The sequence below is a fragment of the Channa argus genome, chromosome 2 (genome assembly GCF_033026475.1).
Source record: "Channa argus isolate prfri chromosome 2, Channa argus male v1.0, whole genome shotgun sequence".
Classification (NCBI taxonomy): domain Eukaryota; kingdom Metazoa; phylum Chordata; class Actinopteri; order Anabantiformes; family Channidae; genus Channa; species Channa argus.
This window is the reverse complement of record NC_090198.1, coordinates 1,387,097-1,412,965: the sequence shown is the minus strand read 5'-3', so window position 1 is coordinate 1,412,965 and position 25,869 is coordinate 1,387,097. Positions and strand designations below refer to the sequence as shown.

Genomic DNA, 25,869 nt, shown 5'->3' with positions numbered 1-25,869 from the left:
TGTACTTCCTGGAGGGCAGAAAAAAAACCTTTCCCAGGTAATAGTGACTGAAGTGGGTGTGATCCTAAAGAATGTCAAACAAAGAGTGGCTGGCTGCTTGTCGTGGAGGGGGAATAGAGGATTTTATCAGCTGTGATCACTTACCACAGCAAGCTCAGCAGCAGTCGGACAGCGTGGAATCAACTGCCATATCCTGCTCCTTTTAGGAGCACTGAGAGTCTTGGAGAGCCTGACCTTTCCTGTGACCTTGGAGTTTGCCAGGTGAGCCAGCTTCTTGTTTTAAGCTTGAACGTGAGTGACACACTTTTTATTTTGGCTTTCTGTTCTTTTGTGAAATGATCCCCTGTCCAGCCTCGTGGTGGACTGGTTAAATTAATGAATCAATGATTCTAGAGTTGCTTTGCTGTAAGGCTTCATAAACTTCTCCACAAAGATCCTGAAAGATCCATATTGTGTGGCCGGTCCATTTAAAATCAAAAGAATTAAGAAGCTGTGAGGTTTCAGATGATTGTGACCTCTCGGTTTGACAGTTTAAGGATCTGTGTTGCTGGGTAACCGCTGTAGAGCCAGAGGCCATGTAAAAGTGGAACGACAAGTACGTTGACTGGAGGCAAATCCCTTTAAAGTGACTTGAAGCATTAAACAAACTACTGAAAAGGCTAAACGGCACTTTTACAGTGGCCTGACAGCCCGAAGTCATGAAGAACTGGTCTTTGAGCTTCCTCAGGGTTTTTTCTTCTTTATTGCTCTTAAATCTGACGCTTGAAACTTTCATTTTTTATATCACTGGGAATAATATAGTTTGTATTTATTTATTTGTCCTTTTGCTATGTTTACTTCCTGCCAAAACAGCTCACTGTTGATGTTTGGAGCTGCCCAAAGCAGCATGTTGGCTGAACGTGTACAGTACGCCGTCACTGAGCGAGTCCCCAGTGAGTTTCTGAGGAAATGTTGATTCCGTATTGTGGAAACAGTATGAACATTTTTAGGATGATCCACATCCTTTAGTTTACCCGAGTCCATACAGAGGTTGTGATGTTGACTCAGTTGTGAGCATTCGCACAAACAGCTCATTCTTGTTTTGAAAGTAAGAATAGACTAGATCCCATTTCCCATATCCACACGGATCTTGTGACCTTACAGCCTGACTGAGTCTCTGTGTTCAGAGGAACACTGCAGAGTCCTCCGTGTCCTCATATAGTGTGGGGTCCTTGGGAAAACGGGGGATCACCAGCTTGGCCTCCCCTGCAGGTTGACAGATCACAGACACTGAATAGTTTTTTGTCACCCCAACAAAACACACTGACTTTCTATAAATCTAGGGATAGTCACAGTATTGATGAAATCCATTCCCTTGCTGCTTTTCACCCTAACCTAACCCCCCCCCCCCCCCCCCCCCCACACACACACACACACACACACACACACGCGTGCACGCACACACACACACGCACACACGCAGCATGTTGGCTCCCTTTTTTAATTGCTTTGTACTGGGACTTGTTTCTACACTGCCACCCAGGCTTTCACTGTTAGTTTTTTCCCGTTTTGTTTTTTTAATCTTCGCCTCTGTCACCCTGTCTTTCTAGCCCTTAGGGGAGAAAGTTATTAAAAAGATTTTGGAGCGATCTTGAGAAGAAGGGAGGGAATGGGTAAATATTTGTTTAGGAAAACCTGTAAACCTTCATGATAGGATTCTGTTACATTCAGTAATTCTAGCATATTACATCCGTTTTATAAAGGGAGAGAAAAAACATGTGAACTCTACTGTAGGTTGGCTGCAGGTTCTTCTAACTCCCGCAGTTTTCTTGAGGAATATTGGGCCATTCTGAGCTAAATTGCTTAAGCTCAGACACTGTCTTAGAACATGTGCTGTGTGAGTGTCTCTGAGCTCATTCCACAGCATCTCTATTACACAACTAACTCATACACATTTAATTTTGGATACATGTCTGGACGCGGACTTGGCCACTCTTCTTCCTCCTGTAGCACTTTTCCTTTGATGTTTTTTTCTTCATTGCCCTGCTACATCCCCCAACTTCTTCTGAGCTTCAGCAGACAGCCGTCCTGTTTCCAGTAAGAAACAACACAGTCACTGATCATCAATGAACAATGAGAGTATGACCTTTAGACCTCTTCTGTACAACACCAACTAAAATATCTCAAAACAAGTGAGTAGACAGACTTTGCTAACACACACAGTTGTGCAATCATAAAAAGGACTGTTTATGCACAATGCACGCAAAATATGGTGGTGTTACACACAACCCATGCACAGAAAGACGCACACCCACTCAGACAAATAACACGTTTTGACCAGCATCAACTGCCAATTCCTTCTGCAATAGGATCTGTTTGTTTAACCATTTACTCCACACACTGTAGAAATTCCCACGTTGCTGTTCACAGAGGAAGCATAGGAATTTTTCTTTGATGTACTTACACTCAGTGAAGTAACAAAACCGGATCGAGCAAGCTCCAGAGTAGGAGCTATTTATTAATACGTTTTACATAGACATGAACACATTTGACACATCCACCTATTACAGAAGCGAATGTATGTATAGTTAAGGCTCAAATAATAATACAAGGTAGTACAGCTACCAAAAACCCCTGTGTCAGTCAAAGATCACCCTCGTTTTCACCTTCTGTATTCTCAGTGTGACTACTCCCTCTTCACCTCAGTATTTGCTGTTAGTTTTGAAAACCAGTCTATCAGAGGAAAAACACGGATGGAGAACTGTTGTCCTGGGAAGGTGCAGGCTCTGTTTGTGCTCCCTTATTACTGGGACAGTCCTGAGCTTGTAACCATGCTGCATACACAAGCATCTTTTTGCTGTCTTCAGTCCTTTTCACTTCTTTTCTCCCCTGTCTTGTTATAATGAAAAACTTCATTATAAGTGTGTGATTGTTGTCTCTGATGGAATTTTTCTGAGAACTTCCAGCTCTGGAAAAATAGATGAGCTCAGCTGCCTACAGTTTCAGGCCTGGGATTTCTCTGTGCTTTGTCAGATGCTCAGTATATGTGTATTCATCAATGTTTTTACAAGTTTACGGGCCACCCTCTTCTTGTTTTTAGGATTCTGTTCCAGCCCAAACAGGACAGCTTTGCTTTTGATGTCAAACTTTGAGTCTGGAATGTGAAAACATTTACCTCCATTTTAAACTAGAATATTCTACCCTCTAATTTAGTTTTGGCTTATAGTCCAACTATTAAAAATGACTTATACTTTCTATTATGCTCAGTTTCAAATTATAATACTTGTAGCTTTCTTACAATTCCAATTATTTCTTCAAAGTACTGTTAATTGCAGTTTAGGCTCAACAGCAGGCAGAATTCTATAAAGCTTCACAACACGTGATACACCAGCAACTGTTTTCCCACACTGGTAGTTTTCCCTGCCTATCTAGTCATAATCTACAGGAGCTCATGCCTAAATGATTCCCTTCAGCATCTTGCCAAGCTCTGTATCTCTGCTATTTCTCAGCTGCTGACATCTATTTCTAATCATGGGCAGAGTTCAATTTCTACTGTTGAGGGAGAAAGACAAAGGTTGAATAAGGATTGTTTGAATGCATGCAGACTGGTTACAGCATTTACAGCAGTGACCACTGATACGCCAACGACATGCGGTGAAAGCAATAGTCAATAGCACATTTTACAATATATTTGCCTGTAGTTAATGTTTTGCTTTTTAAAATGTTTCAGTTAAAAAGAAAATATATGTAGTCAATATAACTCTTGTAATACCAGAATATATTCCTTTAAATGACACAACTCATTTATACACATTTTAAATTTTCCATCCTTAGTCTATTGGGAAACGTCTAGGTCCAAATACTTTGTCAAACATAGATGACAGATATGACAAAATAAACAGTATTATGAATTATTATTATCTGTGCACAGTATTCCTAGATCAGGACACATTTGCGTTACTGACCCACTTTAGACACCTAATTTCAAAGGTAGATGATGTTTACCTCAGATAAATAATGCAAGCAACACAGCTGACGATTAATTAATATGTTCCCTAAAAAGTGTCGTTGCAGATAAAATATTGTAAGAAATGAGAAGCCAGATGAAATCATTGGATGACAGTTCGATGGTTTGGCAAAAGTTTTTAGTTGCAGAGGGAATTCTATAAGTAACACATGTTTGCAATATTAATATATTCAAATATTTAGTTCATTTAATTATGAAATGCAATGCAAATGAAAAACATCTAAACAATGCATGTTGACTCAAATTCTTTTTTTACATTTTTAAATCACAACTACAGTCATAGCATCATGTGTGCAGACTGAAAAAAATCCTTGTTGATAAGTTCACTGTCAAATAACTAATGTGCTTTTATCAGGGCCATATTCTTTACAAATGGCTTAAAAGATCCAAAATCATGTGAGTAATGCTGGAGCTAGATCTACCCAAGATCAAGTTATCCAGTGATGTCAGTTCTTCTAACCCACTTCTAAACTGGATTAGAAAAGCTGGGATTCATTATCCGGGATTATTGCACATCTTGATAAGCACTTTTGCTATTAGCTACATGCTTATGACAAAAGATGGTAAATGTTCTGCACTTATATAGCACTTTTCTACCTATTGGCACTCAAAGCACTTTACACGGCTTCTTATTCACCCATTCACACTCACAGTCACACACACACTCACACACCGATGGGGAGCTGCTTTATCACACACACAGATAAAGACCTATGGATTATTGATTGATATTTTGTGGTGAATGTCGTCAGACTGCTGCTGATGCCAGTTGAATGTGTTATAAGTTGATTTAAACCCACAAATATTTGAACAGTTACTCACATTAGAACAGGGCCCTGTTCTTTGTATGTGGATTAACAAGTCAACTGCATAACTCTGTTGATGATTTAATGTAATCCCAGATCTGCTGGTTCTTCCAGAGTCATGTTGATCTTGTGTCCCCAGCAACAGATCTGCAATTTCTAACCTGCAGGTTTGTTTTCAGGTTTAGTCAGTGGAAACAATATAATATCTCAGATTTTAATTGTGTTGGACCAGTAGGTTTATCCAACTATAAACGTGCTGTTCTTACACAAGCAAACCTTTGACATTTGGGAAGATTAGAAGTGATAAGTGTTTATAAAGTTTTAAAATCCATCAGTATGTTGGCCTAAATACATTTGTCACAGACAGCAGTCTGTAGCATGTTGGAGCAATCTAACCACAAAATAGATATTAATATCAATCAATCATTAATGGCCCAATATGTGCAGACACACACTGTAATGGCTGTGCATTAGTGAGTAGTGGAATAACACCATTCAAAAAATAGAGGACATTTTATTTACCCACAATAAAGTCTCCACCATTACCAGCATTTGATCTTAGATCTGTGAAACCAAATAGCCCCAGAGCCCCAGAGATGGATAGACTTCCTGCTCCAACACCACTAAAATCTGAGAGGTTACAGTAGCTTGTTTCCACTCACTAAACCTGAGAACAAACCTGCTCCTGAGTAGGTCTGAGATTAAGGATCTGTTGCTGGGACAACAAGCACAATGTGACTATGTGCACAGGATCATGTTAAATTGTCAAAATTACCCAGCTAACCTGTTAATCCATGCACAAAGAACGGGACCCAGTTCACTACACAGTTTTTTGTAAATAAGTAAGACGGTGCTTTATGATTGTTTGCAGTTACAGTAACCTAACCTGTGTTTTATCTGTCTGTCTGTCAGGGTGGAACTATTAGGGGGGAAGGATGCTTGATATATTGTATGAGTGGTTCTGGTGGGACAGAATTTGGCTGCCTGCAAACCTGACATGGGCTGACCTGGAGGACAAGGAGGGCCGGGTCTATGCAAAAGCCTCACATCTTTATGTCACTGTCCCTTATGCCTTCATCTTCTTACTCATCAGATACCTGTTTGAAAGGTAAGATCAACGTCAAATGCTGGAATTCTGGGCCTGGTGGCTTGGCCCCAGGCCACCAAAACAACCACGTCCCAAACAGAGATTTGATCTGTGGGCCCTGAAATGGCCACATACATTAACAGCCTTCTACAAACACGACAGATATCAAATCATACTGTGCTCCTCAACTTTCGCTTTTTATTTCATTCTGAATTTATTACTGCCAAGACGAGGGTATTAATTAATATTATGTGCCACATAAAGCAGCTTATGTGCAGATGGATGTGAAAATGCACACCAGATAAATAATACACAAATTATAATAAGTAAATAAGTAATAAATAAAGGATTTAAAGAATATGTGCTAAATTGGCTTAAATATACAAACAGATGGTCTTTGTCTCTAAACTCAGTGTACTGATGAACTAACAGCATTTCTATTACTGCCAATAACATTAGTCTCATCAGCAATAATTATACCCTGCAGCATTCTACAGGTTAATTGGTATAACTGATATATACTTAATACAGTTAAATCTTATTGTAAACTCTACTGCTACTGTCATACACATTACTATTAATTGAACCCTTTGTGTGTGTTTACTGCGTTCTAGGTGGATAGCAACACCTCTCGCAGTCTCTGTTGGGGTCAGGGAGAGGGTTCGTTTGAAAGCAGAGCACAACCCCATCCTGGAACTCTATTACATTACTCAGTGTAGAAATCCTCCCCAGGTAAATACAGTTCCTCCCAAAAATCTCTGACAATTACCCAATGTGACAGAGTAATTATCAAAGGAAACTATCACACCATGCTTCCCAGGCCGCTGTGCTGTAATATTGGAATGTAATGTTTCAAAGAGGATTTTATCACGATGAACACCTCAGTATTCACTCAGATCAGCCTCAGTATTAACACTCATGGTCTTTGAAATGTCATGGAGGACCAGAGTCAGCACGGTCACTCTGAGCAGTCTGCACCTGCACAGGCACATACACAGTAACATGTGATATACTGTGTGCATGTCGTTGATGAAGTTGATGCTCTGATATGCTCTGATAGTGCTGTATCAAATATAACACCCGGGTGTTGGGCCTCTTTTTAAAAGATTGCTAAGGGTGCAGAAGGTTTAGTGTATGCAATAACTACCTCTGATTCAGAGTCATTAAACCTCAGGAACTATTGGACATCCAGTTAAGCATGGCATAAAATATGACAATATCAGTGGTTACAGCCTTTATTGGCGCATTCAGTTTTGAGTCGTTCGGAACATTGAAAATCAATGTTATGTATATGATTTTTCCATGGGGTCACAAACATATAATTAATAAAAAGGTACCCAGAATAAATTCCAAAGGGACCCCACAAAAGACAGGCGCATGCCAGGGTGAGGCCTCTCCAAGTATAAGAGAGAAGGACCTGTTTGAACAGAGATGAACCAAATCAGACTCATACCACTGGTAACAACATAGTGTCTCAGATGGCTGATTAAGATACTGTTGTCCACATTCAGAATCAGGCACTGCAATGCTCATTTCCTGATCTTGTTCATGACAAGGGGTCTTCGTTTGGGCCAAAACACAGCAGAGTTCCTAGGTGGTGCATTGTTATTAGTTAACAACACGAGCCAGAGCTAATCACAAAAACCATCTTACCAAGTTTTACACCTGTGCTCTTACCATCTACTGAAATTCATAATTCCCATTACTCTGTGTGGATGCTGGATCTTTACTCTCCTTAAAGCTATAGGATGTAAATATTTTTGAAAAAGTTTTATCAGAGATATGTTCCGTAAAATATGATAATGTGGAAATGTGCTGTCAAAATCTCATGTAAGACAGACTCCTAGAACAGCACACACACAAGTGAAGAGATGTTCACTTCTAGAGGTTTTTGAGTGAGATTCTAAACTCTAACCAATTAGAGAAAGTCAAACCAAACCACTGGCAGATGTCAAAGTGTACTTTGGGTATATGTTAATTTACAACCCTCACTGCTGACAGCATTCATTGACTCCTGACATTTTAAAAAAATCAATTCATATTCAAACCTTGGCTTGTTTGCATGTGTAACTACAGTATGTGTGTGTTCACTCCCTGAAGGCTGACGTTGATGGGCTGTCTAAGAAAAGCAGTTTATCAGTCAGACAAGTTGAGTGCTGGTTCAGAAGAAGGCGTAATCAGGACCGCCCTGGAGTCCTGAAGAAGTTCAGAGAGGCCAGGTCATTACTCTCTGTGTGTGTGTGTGTCTTTGTCAGATTCATAATGTGTTTGTTTGCACACTTTTTACTATGATTTACTCCTATTGTCTTCTCATGTTGAAAGTATTTTCTACCTGCTCCCTTTTAGACTAGGTAAATACCCTGCCAGTGCCAAACAAAGGGCAATAAACTGCAGGGTGCAAACAAATAGGCACACACACATGATCCTCATGCAGAAACAGTGAGGAAGTCAAAAACAGCCACATGAAAACTAAAGATGTTGGAGCAACAGACTCCAGACAGCATAAAAATGTATACACCAAGTTATAAAGCACTTGCTCACTCACACACTCCATCACACACACACACCCTCACTCTCACTCTCCAAACTCCAAATAAGAAAAGACTGGTGAATGTCAAAATCTTAAAATAATTGGGTGGAAATTTTAGAAGAAAATTGTTCTTAAGAACAGTTGGCAAGTGAGGCCCAGTGTGATCACAGCCATGCAGCACCTCTAAGAGCCACAGACTCCATGTCTTTCCTCTTGTTCCCACAGTTGGAGGTTTCTTTTCTACCTGTCTGCATTTATCGGAGGCATAATAGCGCTGTATGATGTGAGTAACTTATATTATTGGACTGTGATTCTGTCCCAGCTAGAAACGCAAAATTATACTGGAAAAGAATTTGAAGACAGCTGTTCCTAAATTTGAGTCATTACCTGCCTTAAACTTCACTGACTCTGACTCTACATTTCAAATTAACTGTCCAAAAATGTAAACTTTTTTTGTCCATGTTTATGCAGAAAGAATGGTTTTATGACACTCAGGAAGTATGGACAAGTTTTCCAAAGCAGGTTTGTATACTTCTGTACACTATCTTAAGAATGTAAAATCATCTCAACATCTTTAACCAAACTAGCTCCTCCAACAGTCACACCCTTGCCCTCAATCCACATTTAGCGCAAGGTTTCTGCCAAGCTTTTTCTTCTTTTGTTTTCTCCTGAGTATCCTGAGGTTCATTTGATCACAATATCTAATCTTGTGAAGTTACATTATTCAAAATATTATGGTGAATAGTAAGATTAACAAGAGTGTTAGTACGTGTAAGTATTTATGGAGATTAAGTTTTTGTTTATTAAGAGCACAGTAACAGCCACTAAGAGGACTGCAAGACATTAGACACAGAGAGACATAAACAGACCATTCACACCTACAGGCAGTTTAAAGTCACCAATTAACTAACATGCCTGTAGACTGTGGGAGGAAACACATACAGTATTTGCTTTGAGGATGCTGATGGAGAAGTACAGAGAAGGTCAGAGGGAGTTGCATTGTGTCTTCGTAGATTTAGAAAAAGCGTATGACAGGGTGCAGAGAGAGGAGCTGTGGTATTGTATGAGGACGTCTGGAGTGGCAGAGAAGTATGTTAGAGTGCTGCAGGACATGTATGAGAGCTGTAAGACAGTGGTGAGGTGTGCTGTAGGTGTGACAGAGGAGTTCAAGGTGGAGGTGGGTCTGCATCAAGGATCAGCTCTGAGCCCCTTCTTGTTTGCTCTGGTGATGGACAGGCTGACAGATGAGGTTAGACAGGAATCTCCATGGACTATGATGTTTGCAGATAACATTGTGATTTGTAGTGAGAGCAGGTGAAGGAAATTCTAGAGAGGTGGAGGTCTGCTCTTGAAAACAGAGGAATGAAGCTAAGTAAGACAGAATACATGTTTGTCAATGAGGGGGACCCAGGTGGAAGGACGAGGTGCAATACTGGTGAAGTGACGTTGATGGACAGGATCAGGAATGAGGACATCAGAGGGGCAGCTCATTTTAGATGTGTTGGAGATAAAGTCAGAGAGGCTGGATTTAGGTGGTTTGGACATGTTCAGAGGAGAAACTGTGAATATATCTGTAGAAGGATGCTGAGGTTGGAGCTGCCAGGTAGGACGTCTAGAGGAAGATCAAAGAGGAGATTTATGGATGTAGTGAGGGAGGAGATGAAGATGGTTGGTGTGAGAGAAAAGGATGCAGAGGACAGGGTTAGATGGAGGCACGATTCGCTGTGGAGACCCCTGAAAGGGAACAGCTGAAAGGATAAGAAGATTCATGTTTCATGTCGTCCATCTCTTTCTGACTCTGTCTCTCTCTGTGTGCAGTCCATGCTGCAGTCTCAGTACTGGTATTATGTCTTGGAGTTGAGCTTCTATGGCTCACTTCTCTTCAGCGTTGCCTTTGATGTCAAGAGAAAGGTGAGTTGTAAACAAGCTTCAATCTCCTACAAGTCCCACATTTAATGTGCCTGTCTGCTTTTGTAACTCTACTTTTATTGTTCTTACCAGTTTTAATCTTTTATTTACAGTTTACAGTAGTTTTGACACAGTATGTTCAGAAAGAGTCAGAATCTCAAGCTTATAAATATAATTTCTGTGATATGTGTCAAAGGCTGTTCTTTCAAATAATTTCACATGTTCTATGAAAGGGTAGTTTGGGAGTGGGAGAATGAGACAGCGTGCATAAATACTAAACAAACCAAAAGAAAGAAACTTCACTCCTCTCAGCAAAAGAAACCCTGAGGTCAGCAGGACCAGATGTTCTCATCATGCTGGGACTGCTGATTTATTAGACTAAAGTTGCAGCTACAACCACTTGTGAGCGCGAGCACGAACCATGACATGTCAGAAACTGTCAGCAGACTTTCAAACAAGTTGACAGTTTTCATAAATTCAATGGAAAGTTCACCACAGAAGAAGAAAGGTCTGAACAGAAGTGTCGCAGAGAAGGGCCAGAAGAGTGTGAGCATGGGCATAACTGATCATGAGAAGTCAGACAGTACTTCACTGTGTTACTAACATGCAATAGAGGTGACACAACATTGCCATCCACAGTCCATAAGACATAAGACGCTGCTACAAGAAGCTACAATAATTTCCATCCTCTGTTATCATGACCAGAAAGGAGAACAGTTACATGAAAAAAGAATAATGAACTGTTGGCTAGCAAAGTGGTTTCCAAATGTCCTGATGTCTTCTTTAAAACACATAAACACAAGGACATGTCACAAATCAGGCAGCAAATAAAAGCCCGCACACAATACTTGCCATCATCTTCGGAGGCTTGAGTGAGTAACTTGACTGACTTGACATCACAGTCAACCAGAATTTAAACTTGTCTTCTGTCTTGTCCTGTGGTGGATGTGGATGGAAGGTGGAGGGCACAGCAACTTCACAGCAACTGGGACGATGCATCCCAAATCGTCACAGTTTGGTGGCGAATGACCCCATCCTGTCTGGGATCAGAAAGTCCAGAGTTATTACACAGCAACACAGAGAATGAGAAACTTAATGGATTCAGTGATGCACATATAACACAAGTGTGAACTTGCATCTTTAGACCTAGCCTACATTCTTCATGCTAATTTAACCATAAAACTTTCTGTTGTATTGTTTTTTGGCTAATCAAAAAGGACTTGGTCTATTTGTTTCTTATGAAAGAAATGTAACAAAAAAAATTACATACGAAACCACAATTCATTACACGTCATACAGTTCTACAGTTGTGCTATTAATACTTACATGCCTAATCTATCCTCTCTCTGTTTACTTCTTCATTTTATTACTGTAGTCACTAAAAAGAAAATGAGGTAGTCTAGAGATTGTGGGTGAGACATAAATTACTGTATTTTACAGTAGTTCACTATAGTTCACAGTAGTTGACCACTTTCAAATAAAGTCATACAAATGCTCCAAAGATGGAATGTTTGTGTGTTTGATGTTCTTTTATGTGACTAACTACAGTGACTGTACATTGGCCTGAATGTCCCTTGTGAAGACTCATCGATCACTGGAGCTGCTGCTCCTACTTTGCTACACCCGTGATGATGTCTGTTAATTAACAGAACTTTTACCCAGATTAAAACTTCTGACAAAAACATTTAACAAGGGTTTTGAACTCTATGGCCGGATTTCCACGGAACTTGCTTCAAGTGTTCATGATGTCCTGAGGATAAAGCCAGATCATGCTATGATGAAGCCCCTGAGCTTTGCTTTAGGGCCACCATCAGGACTAAGCTGTCAGCTGGGACCATGCAACCTCATTAGTACCTCAGTACCTCAGTGTTATACTGCGTGATGTAAATAAAATATTAGTCTCTGCTAATGGCCAACGTGATCACTATTCATTGTCCATTTTTTCCTCAACCAGGACTTCAAGGAGCAGATCATCCACCACTTGGCAACTCTGGTCCTCTTATCATTTTCCTGGTGTGTCAACTACATCCGTATAGGAACGCTGGTCATGCTTGTCCACGATGCCTCTGACGTTTTATTGGAGGTCAGTTGCAGGCACACATCCGTTTAAACAGCTATAGCATGTCGACACTAGGTTCTCATCATTTTAGTACTAGTGCTAAAGGAAACTGAGAATTTCGGTCCAATGTCCCGCCCAGCCGAACTAAATACACTTCTAAAAAATGATGTCATAAGATTGATATGTACCTCTACATAAGCAGCAGATGTTATAATAGTAGCAGTTGTCACACAAAGGAGCTTTACAGTGTATGTTCACACCATATGTGCTTTACCACATTCGTCCACCACCCTGTGTCCTCACCTTATTTTTTGTCTCTTTACATCAATGGCACAACCTCCTGGAAAAGGAATATTGCCACTTCACATTAATTCTGTTTTCAGTATGATCAGAATTTGGCAGGTTTACAATTTGTAAGGGTTTATTATTATCATTGATTATGATCTGCGGTACATAGAAAACAAGCTCGAAGTCAAGTTTAATCATGTACTTTGTTTTTGATGATGATGATTAAAAACTTTTTTTTTTTTTTTTTGTAGTCTGCCAAAATATTCAACTACGCCAAATGGGAGACGGCCTGCAAAATTCTTTTTATTCTGTTCGCCATAGTGTTTATGGTAACGCGACTGATCATCTTTCCATTTTGGTAAGCTGATAAATAAAATATGTGCTGATGTGTTTATATAACTAGTTCTTTCATATTAACATATTACTCTTTGCTAATAGTAAAACAACAACGTTTTGTAGTTTTTTTTAACTAACACAGTTCTGATAGTCAGAGCTATACAGTTGCTGATCATTAACTAAAGGTGACACACCTGCCATCTGGCTGCCGAGACATTATTAAAGAACACTGAGCTGGTGAGCACTTTCTGTGTCAGTGTTTTTTACTTTGGATCAGTGACAGAACAGAGCAATTCTGCCAGTACAGAGACAGGGAATCTCTGAGCTCAGTGTGTCCGCGATTTACTGAAACACTATATTTTAATTTTGCCTGATCAAATCATAAACATTGTTTATGGGCCATTTAAAATTATGATTAAAACTAATGGATGCTCCATAATCTGTGAACCCCGATATTTTTTTTGAGTTTTTTGAATACTGGGAGAGAGTCTGCTGAGCGTGCAGAGTTTGGTAGCTCGTTCCACCATCGTGGGATCATTGCGCTAAAAAGTTTTGCTTGGTGTCTTCTGTGCGGTGCTGGGACCACCAGACGTCGTTCGTTGGCAGATCGCAGCGGGCGGGAAGGATTGTAGACTTGAATGAGTTGAGGTCAGCAGGAACTGTCGAGTTAACCACCCTGTGAGCAAGAGACAGAGCTTTGAACCTGATGCGAGCAGCTACAGGAAGCCAGTGTAGAGATCTAAAAAGTGGTGTGACATGGGTCTTTTTTGGCTGATTAAAAATGAGGCGAGCTGCTGCATTTTGGATCATCTGCAAGGGTTTGATTGTGGATACCTCACGGTTAGGTTTGATACAATGGGCTTTTCAGTTCTAAAGTTACCAAATATGGAGCTCCTCTCTTTCCTTGCATATCAAACAGCCGCGGGATCAATGTATTTCTAATTTACTGCCACACTGACAGTGACGGTGTAACTTCTTTATTTATATCTCTTTATTTTTTGCCTCACTAACCTCCTCTATGTTTTCTGCACAGCGGGCTGGTTGGCTTTTACTCAACTTATGACTGTATTTATGTTTTCAGCAAAAGTCTAAATATGGTTTGCTTTACCTTTATCATGCTTCGCAGTATCGTTGATCGGGTAATTTGGACTAATGTAGCACCTGCATGTAAAGGCCTCAGTTTTTGTGGCTCCAGACTGAATTTCTTTTCTTCCTGGCCGAAAATGATTCTTCAGAAAGTAAAGATTACTTACCTCATGCGGTGGATTGTCACCAGCCTTCTCTATAGAGACTATATTGGCAGCCTGTTGCTTAATCTTGCTCCTGACTTCATCCAGAGACAATTCGGTTCTGATTTTTCCTACTACCACACCTCAGCAGGGTCATCTGCGATGTTTCAAAGCGGGCAGATTCCATTCTTATTAATTAATTAATTACTTATTATTTTCTGATACTTTATCCAAAAGAGGATGATATGTCTTTCTGAAGAACTGAAGAATTGAAGAGGACAGCTTTAGATGCTTAGCTACAAGACTGTCCTCAACCTCTGATGGCCCTAATGTTCTCTCCGGGCTGATAATACTTGGCAGGCATAATGAATCGTGGCATGATTCATGCACATCACATCATGTCAGACTTATACACGGACATGAATAACAAGGTTATGTTCTATACTTACTATACATTCTGTAGATACTGTACAGCAACAGGGACCAGAGGTCAGGTAAATGTTCTGATTTAAGTTAACAGACAAATGATGACATTACACAGAGCAGAGGTCAAGTGAAGCAGAACCAATATATATATTAGAAAAACAGAGTATTAGAAATTTTGTCATTAAAACAATTTAAAATCATGGGCATCTGTATCTTAAATAGTCATTATTAGTCTTTAGAAATTATTATTAGTCTGTTGCATCTTCATCTATTACATACATTTTCTAACAGTATTTAAATTGTTATACAACACACACAGGACACAAATCAGAACTGTAGACATCAAAGATTTTAATATTTCCGTTCTGTCTATATTTCAGGCTGATCCACTGTACCTGGGTTTACCCTGTTCACCACTACCCCCCCTTCTTTGGCTACTACTTCTTCAACGTGATGCTAGTGGTCCTCCTCTGTCTGCACACATTCTGGGCCTACCTCATTCTCCGAATGATCAGGAAATTCATGTTTGGCATGGTAAGTCCACTCAGGAACAACCGTTTGTCATTTACGGTACATTTACATTTAGTCATTTAGCAGACGCTTTTATCCAAAGCGACTTACATGTGAGGTACAAGGCAAATGTTCTGCACTTATATAGCACTTTTCTACCTATTGGCACTCAAAGCACTTTTCACTGATTCTTATTCACCCATTTACTCTCACAATCACACACACACACTGATGGGGGAGTGTGGCCAACACTCACCAGGAGCAACTAAGTTGGGGTTCAGTGTCTTGCTCAAGGAGACTTTGACATGTGACTGGAGGAGGTGGGGATTGAACCAACAACTGCAAGTTGAGCCACAGTCACCCCACACATTTATCAATGTTTCCAATTAATTGTGATGGGTATAAACTATCTTACATAATGTTAAAGAGAGAAAGTTAGACAATATTATACCTGGTATCATTAGTGAGAAGGAGACGCTATCATGCAGTTATCAGTCAATGAATGGTGATGATTTGGATAAACAGAAAGTCTAGTGTAATGTTAGATGTCTGTTACTGAGAAGGCAGAGATAGTTTGTGCATTTCTTCTCTTTTCATCATGTCTACTTGACACGTTCTTAGAAAAGAAGTGACATTATGTGAAAAGTGACAACAGCTTGTCACACACAAGAAGGACACATTTGTACCCTTCACACTGGGTACGTGTACCCTTGTGGTAATAACTTCTTCTTCTTTTCCTTCTTCACCTCTGCTCCCTGTAACCTCACTGTTCCACCTGGGTCCCTCTCATTCACACACATGTATTCTGTTTTGCTGCGGCTAAGCTTCATTCCTCTGTTTTCCAGAGCAGACCTCCACCTCTCTAGACTTTCCTCCACCTGATCCTTGATGCAAACCCAGCTCCACCTTGAATTCCTCTGTCACACCTACAGCACCTCACCACGGTCTTACAGCTCTCATACATGTCCTGCACCACTCTAACATACTTCTCTGCCACTCCAGACGTCCTCATACAATACCACAGCTCCTCTCTCTGCACCATGTCATACGCTTTCTGTAAATCTACGAAGACACAATGCAACTCAGTCCACAGTCACCTCTTCTACTCTTCGTTCCCTTTCATTTTCCTCATTCATCAACTCTTCAAAGTTCTCCTTCCATCTTCCCATCACACTCCTGGCTCCTGTCAATACATTTCCATCCTTATCTTTAATCACACTAACCTGCTGCACATCCTCAAATCTCTATCTCTTTGTCTGGCCAACCTGTACAAATCCACCTCTCCCTCTTTAGTGTCCAACCTAACATACAAGTCCTCATATGCTCTTTGTTTGGTCTTTGCCACCTGTACCTTCACCTTACGCTGTATCTCCCTGTACTCCTGTCTACTCTCTTCAGTTCTCTTAGTGTCCCACTTCTTCTTAGCTAACCTCTTTCTCTGTATACACTCCTGAACTTCCTCATTCCACCACCAAGTCTCCTTGTCCATTTCCCTCTTTCCTGATGACACAGTACAGTACCCTTCTACCTGTCTCCCTGATCACATTAGCTTTAGTGGTCCAGTCATCTGGAAGCAGCTCCTGACCACAGTCACTGATCTCTTTCAGATTACAACATCTACATAAGATGTCGTCCATCTGAGTGCTTCTACCTCCGCTCTTCTACGTCACCCTATGTTCCTGCCTCTTCTGGAAGAAAGTCTTCACTACAGCCATTTCCATCCTCTTTGCAAAGTCTACCACCATCTGTCCTTCTGCATTACTGTCCTGAAGACCAAACCTGCCCATCACAGTCTCATCACCTCTGTTCCCTTCACCTACATGTCCATGAAATCTGCTCCAATCACCACTCTCTCACCTCTGGGGATGTTCTGCATCACTTCATCTAACTCACTCCAGAATTTCTCCTTCTCTTCTAACTCACATCCTACCTGTGGGGCATAACCACTCACAACATTGAACATCACCCCTTCAATTTCCAGCTTCAGACTCATCAACCTGTCTGATACTCTTTTCACCTCTAGAACATTCCTCACAAACTCCTCTTTCAGTATAACTCCTACTTCATATCTCCTTCTATCTGACCCATGGTAAAGCATCTTGAACCCTGCTCCTAAGCTTCTAGACTTGCTACCTTTCCACCTGGTCTCCTGGACACACAGTATGTCCACCTTCCTTCTCTGCATCATGTCAATCAACTCTCTAGCCTTCCCTGTCATAGAACCAACATTCAAAGTCCCTACTGTCAGTCCTACATTCTTAGTTTTCCTCTTCTCTGTCTCTCTACGGACACACCTTACTTCTCTCATTCTACGATCAACAGTAGCCATATTTCCACCGGTACCCTGTGGGTCAACAGCACCGGTGGCAATCGTTATTAACCCCGACTGATCCAGTATGGAAGTCAGATTAGAAGTGAAAGTCATGATTTAAATTTTTAATTTGGCATGTGTTTTACGTCGGATGCCCTTCCTGACACAACCCTCTGCATTTATCCAGACTTGGGACTGGTAATAGCAGTACTTATTATTCAGCACCTTACCACTTAAGTGCATATGTGTCATTGCTTTTCATTTAACTTTCATTTCATTTAACTCATATTAATTATCATGTTCCTAGAAGCACAGGCCGAGGTGGAGGAGTAGCAGCAATTTTTTTACTCAAGCTTACCAATTAATTTCTAGACCTAAACATAGTTAGAACTCATTTGAGAGCCTTACTCTTGGTCTTTGGTACCCAAACTGGAAAACTCAAAAACCACTATTATTTGTTATTGTGTACTTCAGTCCTTTTGATAGATTTTTCTGATTTCCTATCTGATTTAGTGCTTGATACAGATAAAGTCATTTTAGTGGGTGTGTCACAGTTTTGTATAAGGATGGACCCAAGTGAAGAGACGGCAAGAGGGAGTTAACTGAAAAACGGTTTTATTAATCAAAAAGGCTAAAGGGTTAACATAATTTCGTTCGTGAGAGGAGGACACGAAAAAAGCCACGACAGTTAACAAACATTGAACATGAGGATATATGGCAGATAACTCCAACAGATATGGAGATAAATAGACAGAATCAAAAACAGAACAAACTAAACCTCGGACAGGAAACAGTCAACAGAGTTCAAAAAGAAGAATCAGGAATCCAAAAAACAGATGTCAGGTAAACCAGGGAGCAAGGTGCACTGCCTGGGAGTTAGACGGAGCATCTGGCAGGGAACTGTGGGAAGAGCTGGGTACAAATAAACCCGGGAAAAAGGGGAAAACAATCAGGCTGATGAATTAACATAAGGCAGAAAGCAGGAAAGTGGGGCTACAAAATAAAAGTCCTGGGCAGGAAGTGGAAACGAGGTCTAGATCCTGACAGGGCGACTTTAACATTCATGTATTTTCTGACAGTAACTGCCTCAACACAGCATTTAATTCATTATTAGATACAATTGTTTTTTCCAAAATGTAAATAAACCCACTCACTGTTTTAATCACACCTTAGACCGCCACAGCAGATCACCGTACACATGTTGATTTGGCACAGTTTTTACGCCAGATGCCCTTCCTGATGCAACCCTCCCCAATTTCTACCAGGCTTGGACCGGCACTGCACAGCTGGGGAGGGGAATGGGCTGTTAGGGGTTCAGTATAGTATATAAAATTCCACTTTAGCAATTGTTTAAGTAAAAAAGCTGTAAACAAATTTAAAGAAACAATTCTTTCATCATTTGCTTCACCATGTGTTAATACAATGGAAAGTTGCCACCTTAATGTTACTCCTGCACAAGTAGATTATCTTGTTGATAATTCTGCAGCCTCACTATGTACAATACTCGATAATGTTGCCCCTCTGAAAAAGAAGGCAGTAAACCAGCAGAGGTGATCTTCATGGTATAGTTCGCAAACACTCAACAGTTAAAAAGGAAGTGGTGTTCCAGAAAGTTAGAAGAATCACATTTGGCCTGGAAAAACAGATAAAAAATGTACAAAAAAACTCTCCTTCATTCGAGAACAGCATATTATTCATCATTAATAGAAGAAAACATGAACAACCCCCGGTTTCTGTTCAGCACTGTAGCCAGGCTGACTAAGAGCCATAGTTCTGTTGAGCCTAGTTTTCCCTTAACTCTGAGCAGCAATGACTTCAGGACTTTCTTTACGAATAAAATTGTAGCTATTAGAGAAAGAACCAGATCCTCCCCCCCAAATATTACAGATAGATCTTCATGTACAGCAGTGCTAGAACCAGGCCCCAATCCCTGTTAGACTGCTTTTTACCCTTCGATCTCTCTGACCTAACAATTATTACCTCATGTAAACCAACAACCTGTCTGCTAGACCCTATTCCAACTAGACTGCTCAAGGAAGCTTTACAATCTATCTTTAGAAGCAGGCTATGTACCACAGGCCTATAAGGTAGCTGTAATTAAACCACTACTTAAAAAACCCTGTCTTGACCCAGGTGTTTTAGCCAATTACAGACCAATATCTAATCTCCCCTTTATTTCTAAAATAATTGAAAAAGTAGCTGCAAAACAACTATGCAACCACCTGTACAGGAATAATTTGTATGAAGACTTTCAGTCAGGATTTAGAGTTCATCATAGTACAGAAACAGCACTGGTAAAAGTCACCAACGATCTTCTCATGCCCTCAGATAATGGACTAGTCTCTATACTTGTTCTGTTAGATCTTAGTGCTGCATTTGATACCATTGATCACAACATTTTATTACAGAGACTGGAACATGAAACTACTACTCTTAAAAGTAGAGAGAGTTTCTGCTTCCCGAATCTGAACTGGGCGCTAGTTTCACAGGAGAGGAGCTTGATAGCTAAAGGCTCTGCTTCCCATTCTACCTTTGAGAATGGGAGGCCAGACAAGGACCAAGTGAATCAGTAGTGTTTAACAGCAAAGTTGTTGCAACATTGTCAACAGGGCTATAAGAAGGTTTCATCTTTTTTTCTAAATTTTTTTCTAAAATGTCCTGTAGGCTGACAGGAGAAGAACAGGACCAAGAGTGGAGAGGAGAACCTCTATTATAGTTGTTTGAGGATGTCCTGCACTTTACTGACAAAGAAATTTAAATTCTGTTACAGTCAGCTGATGAGTATACAGACTCTTGTGGAGCTGAGGGCGAGACAACATTTTTAATGGTATCGAACAGGACTGTAGGATTTTTCTTATTTGCAGATATAAGATTGGTGAAATAATTTGATCTCGTCGGTTTAATCATGATATTGCATTGTTACTCAGTGTTGTTACTTTAATGATTGTTGTCTGTGTGTCCTAACCCACCCCACAATCTTTCTATTACTTTTTTGTTTTTCTGCATAAACTTAATGGCATAGTGGCACATTCTATAGCATGATGACTTCCCGAGCTAACTATTGTGTGGAGCATGTCCCTCCCGGCCTATAGCTATGCTGCTAATAACATTTAAAGTGGTTTGTTTGTGCGTGCGTGTGTGCATGTGTGTGTGTGAAAGACCATGTCTGTTTGGCCAATATCCTATTACAGCTACTCAAACCACAATCTTTTCCTAAATTTAACCAAGTAGGTTTTGTTCCTAAACAAACATCACCTAACTGTAGTTGAGTTCATTATAATGATTTTATCATGTTGTCAGTCCAGGCTGAAATGCTGAAACATATTTAACTGACTGACCCCACTGTGTCCATGTGCACACTGCCGCTCTGAGCTGCTCTCTTAGACACAGTTGACTTAGTCTAGCTACCAGAAACTAATCACCAACATTTAATAACACCGTTATGCACACGCACACATACACACAAAGAAAAAGCTATTCAAAAATGAAAAATGCTAGCTAAATGTTAATATGCAGAAATATGTGTTGATAGAACAACACATCAGAGACTCTGAGCTTTTCAGGTTCATACAGAGATTCACTGGCTGCTCTGTTTTCTTGGCCTGCTGTTGCTCCATATGCACTCGTATCCTATTTCCCCCCTTTTCCAACCTTTCCCTCATATTTCTTTTCTGCATAATATGTATTTCTCTCTTTGATATGTCACAGCTGACAAGAGATGAGAGAAGTGACAATGATGAGGAAGAGGAGGAAGAAAGGAGCCAGACAGAGGATGAAGCTGCAGAACATCACAAGCTTGGCAACGGATTGGCAGTTGATGAGAAGGAGGAAAGAAATGGCCGCTTCAGATGCTCGTCTACAGCAGACAGCAGCAGCCACTCAAAGAGTGTGCACTGAGTCACACTCAGTGTGAATAATAAAGTTCAACACGTGAGAACAACAATTCAAAAATAAATTTCATGCAATATGGACCAAAAAGCAAATAATTTACAAAGTATTTTCTTTAAATCTGGAAGAGGATCTAATCCAGATAAGACGGGCTCTTGTCAAAATGTTTTGAATACTTGACATATACAGGTAAAAGACTTGTGTGCTCATCATTACATCCGATTTTTTCTATGTGAATTACAGAATCGGTGGAACGTGGTTCGTTTCTACATCTTCTTGAACTCAATGTTTCATTCAAGTCCTGCTGGCATTTTTGTCAACCCTCTGCTGGTTTGCCCTGGTTATTTATGGTTACAGGTAGAGTTTTCCAGATTGTTGGGAGCTGGTTTAGGCTGGTGCTGCACCCACCCTCATGCAATGTGGACACATAAAATACAGTGGGGTCCAAAAGGCGGAGATCACATTGAAAATCTGTGAGAGTTATATGAAGACTTGGATATAATTTGGAGATTTGAAGACTGAACATTTGGAGAAACACAAACTTATGAAGAAATATTGTGATTGTAAAAGAAATATAAGCAAAATTGTATCTCTTGTTTTGAAGCACAAATTCAGATGACACTGAGAGGCTTAATCCTTCAAATTGATTTACCGTCTTTTATGATTTGACATTTGAACTTGCTTTCTCATTGTGTACCTTCAACAGGAAATAAGATGGAAACGAGCCACTGGCTAAATCTGGTGCAGGGCATCTTGTTTCAAAATATAGGATGAATGGTTTTTTGCACATTGTCGCTTTTTAAGTTAATAGAAACATAAAACCTTAACTGTTTACCTGATTTAAATATGGTCGTGTCTCATACTTCATAATCAGAACTCAATAAAAGGCATAATGTCATTGTTAGCAAAGATTAAGTTTCTCAGCATCAAATCAGTATTGGACAAAAGATTTCCAAGAGAACAGTCCATTGTGCTTTGTGACAACTATGTAAATCTGTTTCCAGCAGACACCAAAAGTGACCAAACTGATCTTGATCAGTGTTGGAAGTGTTTTGGCAAGTGTTCTGGAGAACTGTTGATAAGTGAAATGTCTTAAATAGAATAGAATATGCCTATTGTCACTGTAAATGATCTGTACTTATATGACACTTTTCTACCTATTTGCACTCAAAGCGCATTACACTGCTTCTTATTCAGCCATTCACACTCACAATCACACACACACTCATACACCGATGGGGGAGCTGCTATGCAGCTGGCCAACACTCACCAGGAGCAACTAAGTTGGGTTTCAGTGTCTTGCTCAAGGACACGTCAAGATGTGACTGAAGGAGCCAGGGACTGAACCAACAACTGTGAGATTGGTGGACAAATCTACCTTCCTGTGCCACAGTCGCCCCTAACTGTACAATTGTACAAGTGCAACGTAATTGAAAGGGTATCAGATAAAGCTGTTTTCGTAATACCATGACCTGGATGACACTAATACCTAGAGTCTGAAGAATTCAGTCAAGTGTCCATGGACAAGACACATGGCATCAATAGTCTTTAAAGAGTAATAATGAGAAATCATATTGATGATAAACCACATTTATTTGAACCCAGTAAACCATAAACCATAAACCTAGCTAAATTGTTTGTGTACCTTTAACTTCAATTCCAATATGAAATTCCAATTCAATACGAAGAAAACATACCATTACCAATCTGATCTGTATGGAGGCATTACATAATTCTTTATTTCACTATTTCTTTATAATAATTTAGGTAAAGCATTCACCAGTTTTAGTGATGTGGTCTCGTTGTTTGAACATGAAAACACAAAGCGAAGTCTGACCAGACATGATTGACTTTCCAACACTCAGTGATAAACTATAGTAACACACTGAATGCATGGACGCTTCCAGTGTTTCAAGTGTTGACAATGTCAATACTGTTCTCACTGGCTCACATAATTACACAGTGAACTTAGAAGAGTTGTGACAACGAGCAGGAAATAGTGAGAGCAGGTACTTCACTTAGTCTGGTTTCAATTTGATCTGCACATGTCTGAACACAGCAATCTTGCTCAGGTGTGGCCCAAAACAACTGTACAGACCTTTTTCTCAATTTTAATGTTTAAAGCACATTTAACTAGTAGACATATGCTTTTCTCAGAAATAAGAACATTTGTCAAGCAGTTTATAAAAACATTAAGTCATAAAAAATTATCTTTTACAGCCTCTTTTTGTATCCTATGAGCAGGGTTAGTTTCCTTTCAGCTGTAATTTTGAATAATTCTTCGGGGTATCATTGTTCAAAGTCAGCCTTCACATCTGTCCACTGCTTTCTATTGATATTCAAGTCAAGACTGGAAAGATGATAGTAAAACATTCATCTTATACAACTTTGTGCTTTATATCAAGATCCCCTGCCTCTTCATTTCCTCTTTTTTGGCTTTTCTTACTTTCACTTTATTCAAAGCCTTAGTGTCTTAGTGTTCTTGAAGCGTAATGTCAGTTTACACCTAGTGCCACTCATCAGTTGTTAAGTGTTGACACACATGATTGTACATATTAAAAGTTATCCTTTTAATATGTACTCTAGTGAGTTTACAAGGGGGATGCAAATTTTGCATTGATATAACACTATAAAGTATGTATTATTGTTTTTATAAACTCCTTAAAAATCTTGTATTACTTCATTTGCACTAACTGAATGCACAATAAATAATATGTTAATATGAAAGTAAAAATAAAAATTCCTTGTTTTAATCATTTGGCCATAATGGGATATAAAATTTGTGCTTAACTACAATGCGACGTCAAACAAAAGAGCATATTTTACCTAAACATCTGTGTTTTTTTTATTGTTGGGTTGTTTGTTGGGGTGAGGAGTTGCATCCAGCATCGGCTGTAACTTTCTGCTAGGTTTATTGCCCAGACTGTGATTCACTGGAATCTTACTGAACACACATTGTCCAGGTAATCTTCAGTGGGTAGGGGCAGAGCAGGGGTCCTTGAGAACAGGAATTGAGAACCACTCTTTACTGGATGTGGTCATGGTCTGATCCCAAATAAATTTTGGAGCAGCTTGTTAGTGGTAGAAACGTGATAAAACCAACATCCAGCCTAAAACAGCATGTTTGAGTTTTGCTTTCCTCTATGTGAAAGAAAATTCAACCAAGGGGAAAAAGGGGTTTACAAATCGGTCCATGATTTGAATCACTGAAAATTACCTACAGGGTTTAAAATATCCAAGGTTCATTAAAAGTGCGGTGCTTGTGTCTATTAGCTTAGTTAATACAGTATGATCTCACAATACATACTGTCAGACTAGCACAGTCTGTCTCCCTCCCCCACCATGTCAAGTCTATTTTAACTTTTAACCTTTCCACTTGACATCACTGTTAACATCATCTCTTCTGAGGCTCTTACACTAAAACCAAGATCATCCATGTTTTTATCTCTTCCAGACTAGACTATTGCAATGCTTTTTATTCTGGTATCAGTATAAACATACAGACTAGAGCTAAAAGAAAGGGCTGCTCTCATAGTGTCTGGCCCATAGAATAAATCCATTGATGCTACCAATAATCTTACTACACTTCACAACATTCACACATAATCAAATGCAATCTGTTATTCTTCAATAATTAATTGTAGTGGAAGTGGCACAGGGCGTACTGTATGATCACTGCAGAATAGTAATGAATGTAATGCAATGTAATGTAATAGTCTTAGGAAACACAATTACATTTTAAGATGATTACTCACGTTGAGGATCACTTCTTCAGTTTTAAGTCCACTCTTGGCCACAAGATGGTGCTCATCACTGTGCACCAACCAGCTGGAGAAGAAAGAAAGGAAGAGCAGCAAGAATAATTGTGGATGGAGATGAGCAGCTTTCATGTGTCATCACCAGTTTCTACCTCATACATCTTCCTCTACATCATCTCCATCACACCTGGGAAAAGGAGAGACAAACAGGCTGGATGTTCATACACTTGGAAACAAACAAAAACATATAGTACACATAGTACACATCAAAACAGTTCTAATTTGAATTTGACTTTTTATACTAGTGAAGTGGGTGTAGATGTCTGATTGCTGGCTAAGAAACGAAATGCTTCAACACTTTCCCTCTAATCCCCCACAGGTGTATTTAAACATAGTTTACATTTAGTTTTGAGAACGTTATTGATCCGCATGAGAAACATCTGGACTCCAAGGGAAGCTGCCATTTCAGGTTGCTGGAGCCAACATGTGGAGCTGGGTTTCAAACTGCTGCTCCAGTAATTCACCACCACATTCATTCATTCATTGGTGTGAACATTATGTCCTTTTGTATTGTTCACTATTGGAATAACTGTGCCAATGGTTTAATACAAATTTTAATAAGGTTACAAAGGTCACACACATTAGCCCAAACCTGATCCTTACCCTAAAACCAACTTTTAATTCTTAAACAGCCTTTAGAAATGGGAGCAGTGTCCTCACAACGATT

At 39.8% G+C, this 25,869-nt stretch overlaps 1 protein-coding gene and 1 long non-coding RNA gene across 4 annotated transcripts; one reads left to right on the top strand and one right to left on the bottom strand.

Moving 5' to 3' along the window:
• The first annotated feature begins 39 nt into the window (after positions 1–39).
• Positions 40–22,223, top strand: cers3a (ceramide synthase 3a). 3 transcript variants are annotated; one of them, XM_067493892.1, is made up of 12 exons: positions 40–261; positions 5,725–5,920; positions 6,514–6,631; positions 8,000–8,118; positions 8,655–8,712; positions 8,901–8,951; positions 10,248–10,340; positions 12,292–12,420; positions 12,936–13,042; positions 15,056–15,209; positions 21,205–21,426; positions 21,628–22,223. In XM_067493892.1, exons 2-11 carry the CDS (start codon positions 5,748–5,750, stop codon positions 21,391–21,393), a joined length of 1,191 nt encoding a protein of 396 aa, XP_067349993.1. In that variant the 5' UTR covers positions 40–261; positions 5,725–5,747; the 3' UTR covers positions 21,394–21,426; positions 21,628–22,223. The 3 variants fall into 3 exon arrangements, with proteins under 3 accessions (XP_067349993.1, XP_067350012.1, XP_067350002.1); XM_067493901.1 differs by lacking the exon at positions 40–261 and adding an exon at positions 1,932–2,076; XM_067493911.1 differs by lacking the exons at positions 21,205–21,426; positions 21,628–22,223 and adding an exon at positions 16,793–17,628.
• Positions 18,173–25,869, bottom strand: LOC137108838 (uncharacterized). The gene is made up of 3 exons (XR_010912243.1): positions 25,140–25,869; positions 18,651–18,782; positions 18,173–18,408 (listed from the first exon to the last, which is right to left on the bottom strand). It is a non-coding gene; the product is annotated as an uncharacterized lncRNA (long non-coding RNA).

What these genes read in the sequence shown, in the direction of transcription:
- cers3a (XM_067493892.1), top strand. Translation starts at nt 5,748, where the DNA reads ATGCTTGATATATTGTATGAGTGGTTCTGGTGGGACAGAATTTGGCTG. An exon ending in ATCAGATACCTGTTTGAAAG is followed by an intron (nt 5,921 to 6,513) that starts GTAAGATCAACG and finishes ACTGCGTTCTAG; the next exon opens with GTGGATAGCAACACCTCTCG. An exon ending in GGACAAGTTTTCCAAAGCAG is followed by an intron (nt 8,952 to 10,247) that starts GTTTGTATACTT and finishes CTCTGTGTGCAG; the next exon opens with TCCATGCTGCAGTCTCAGTA.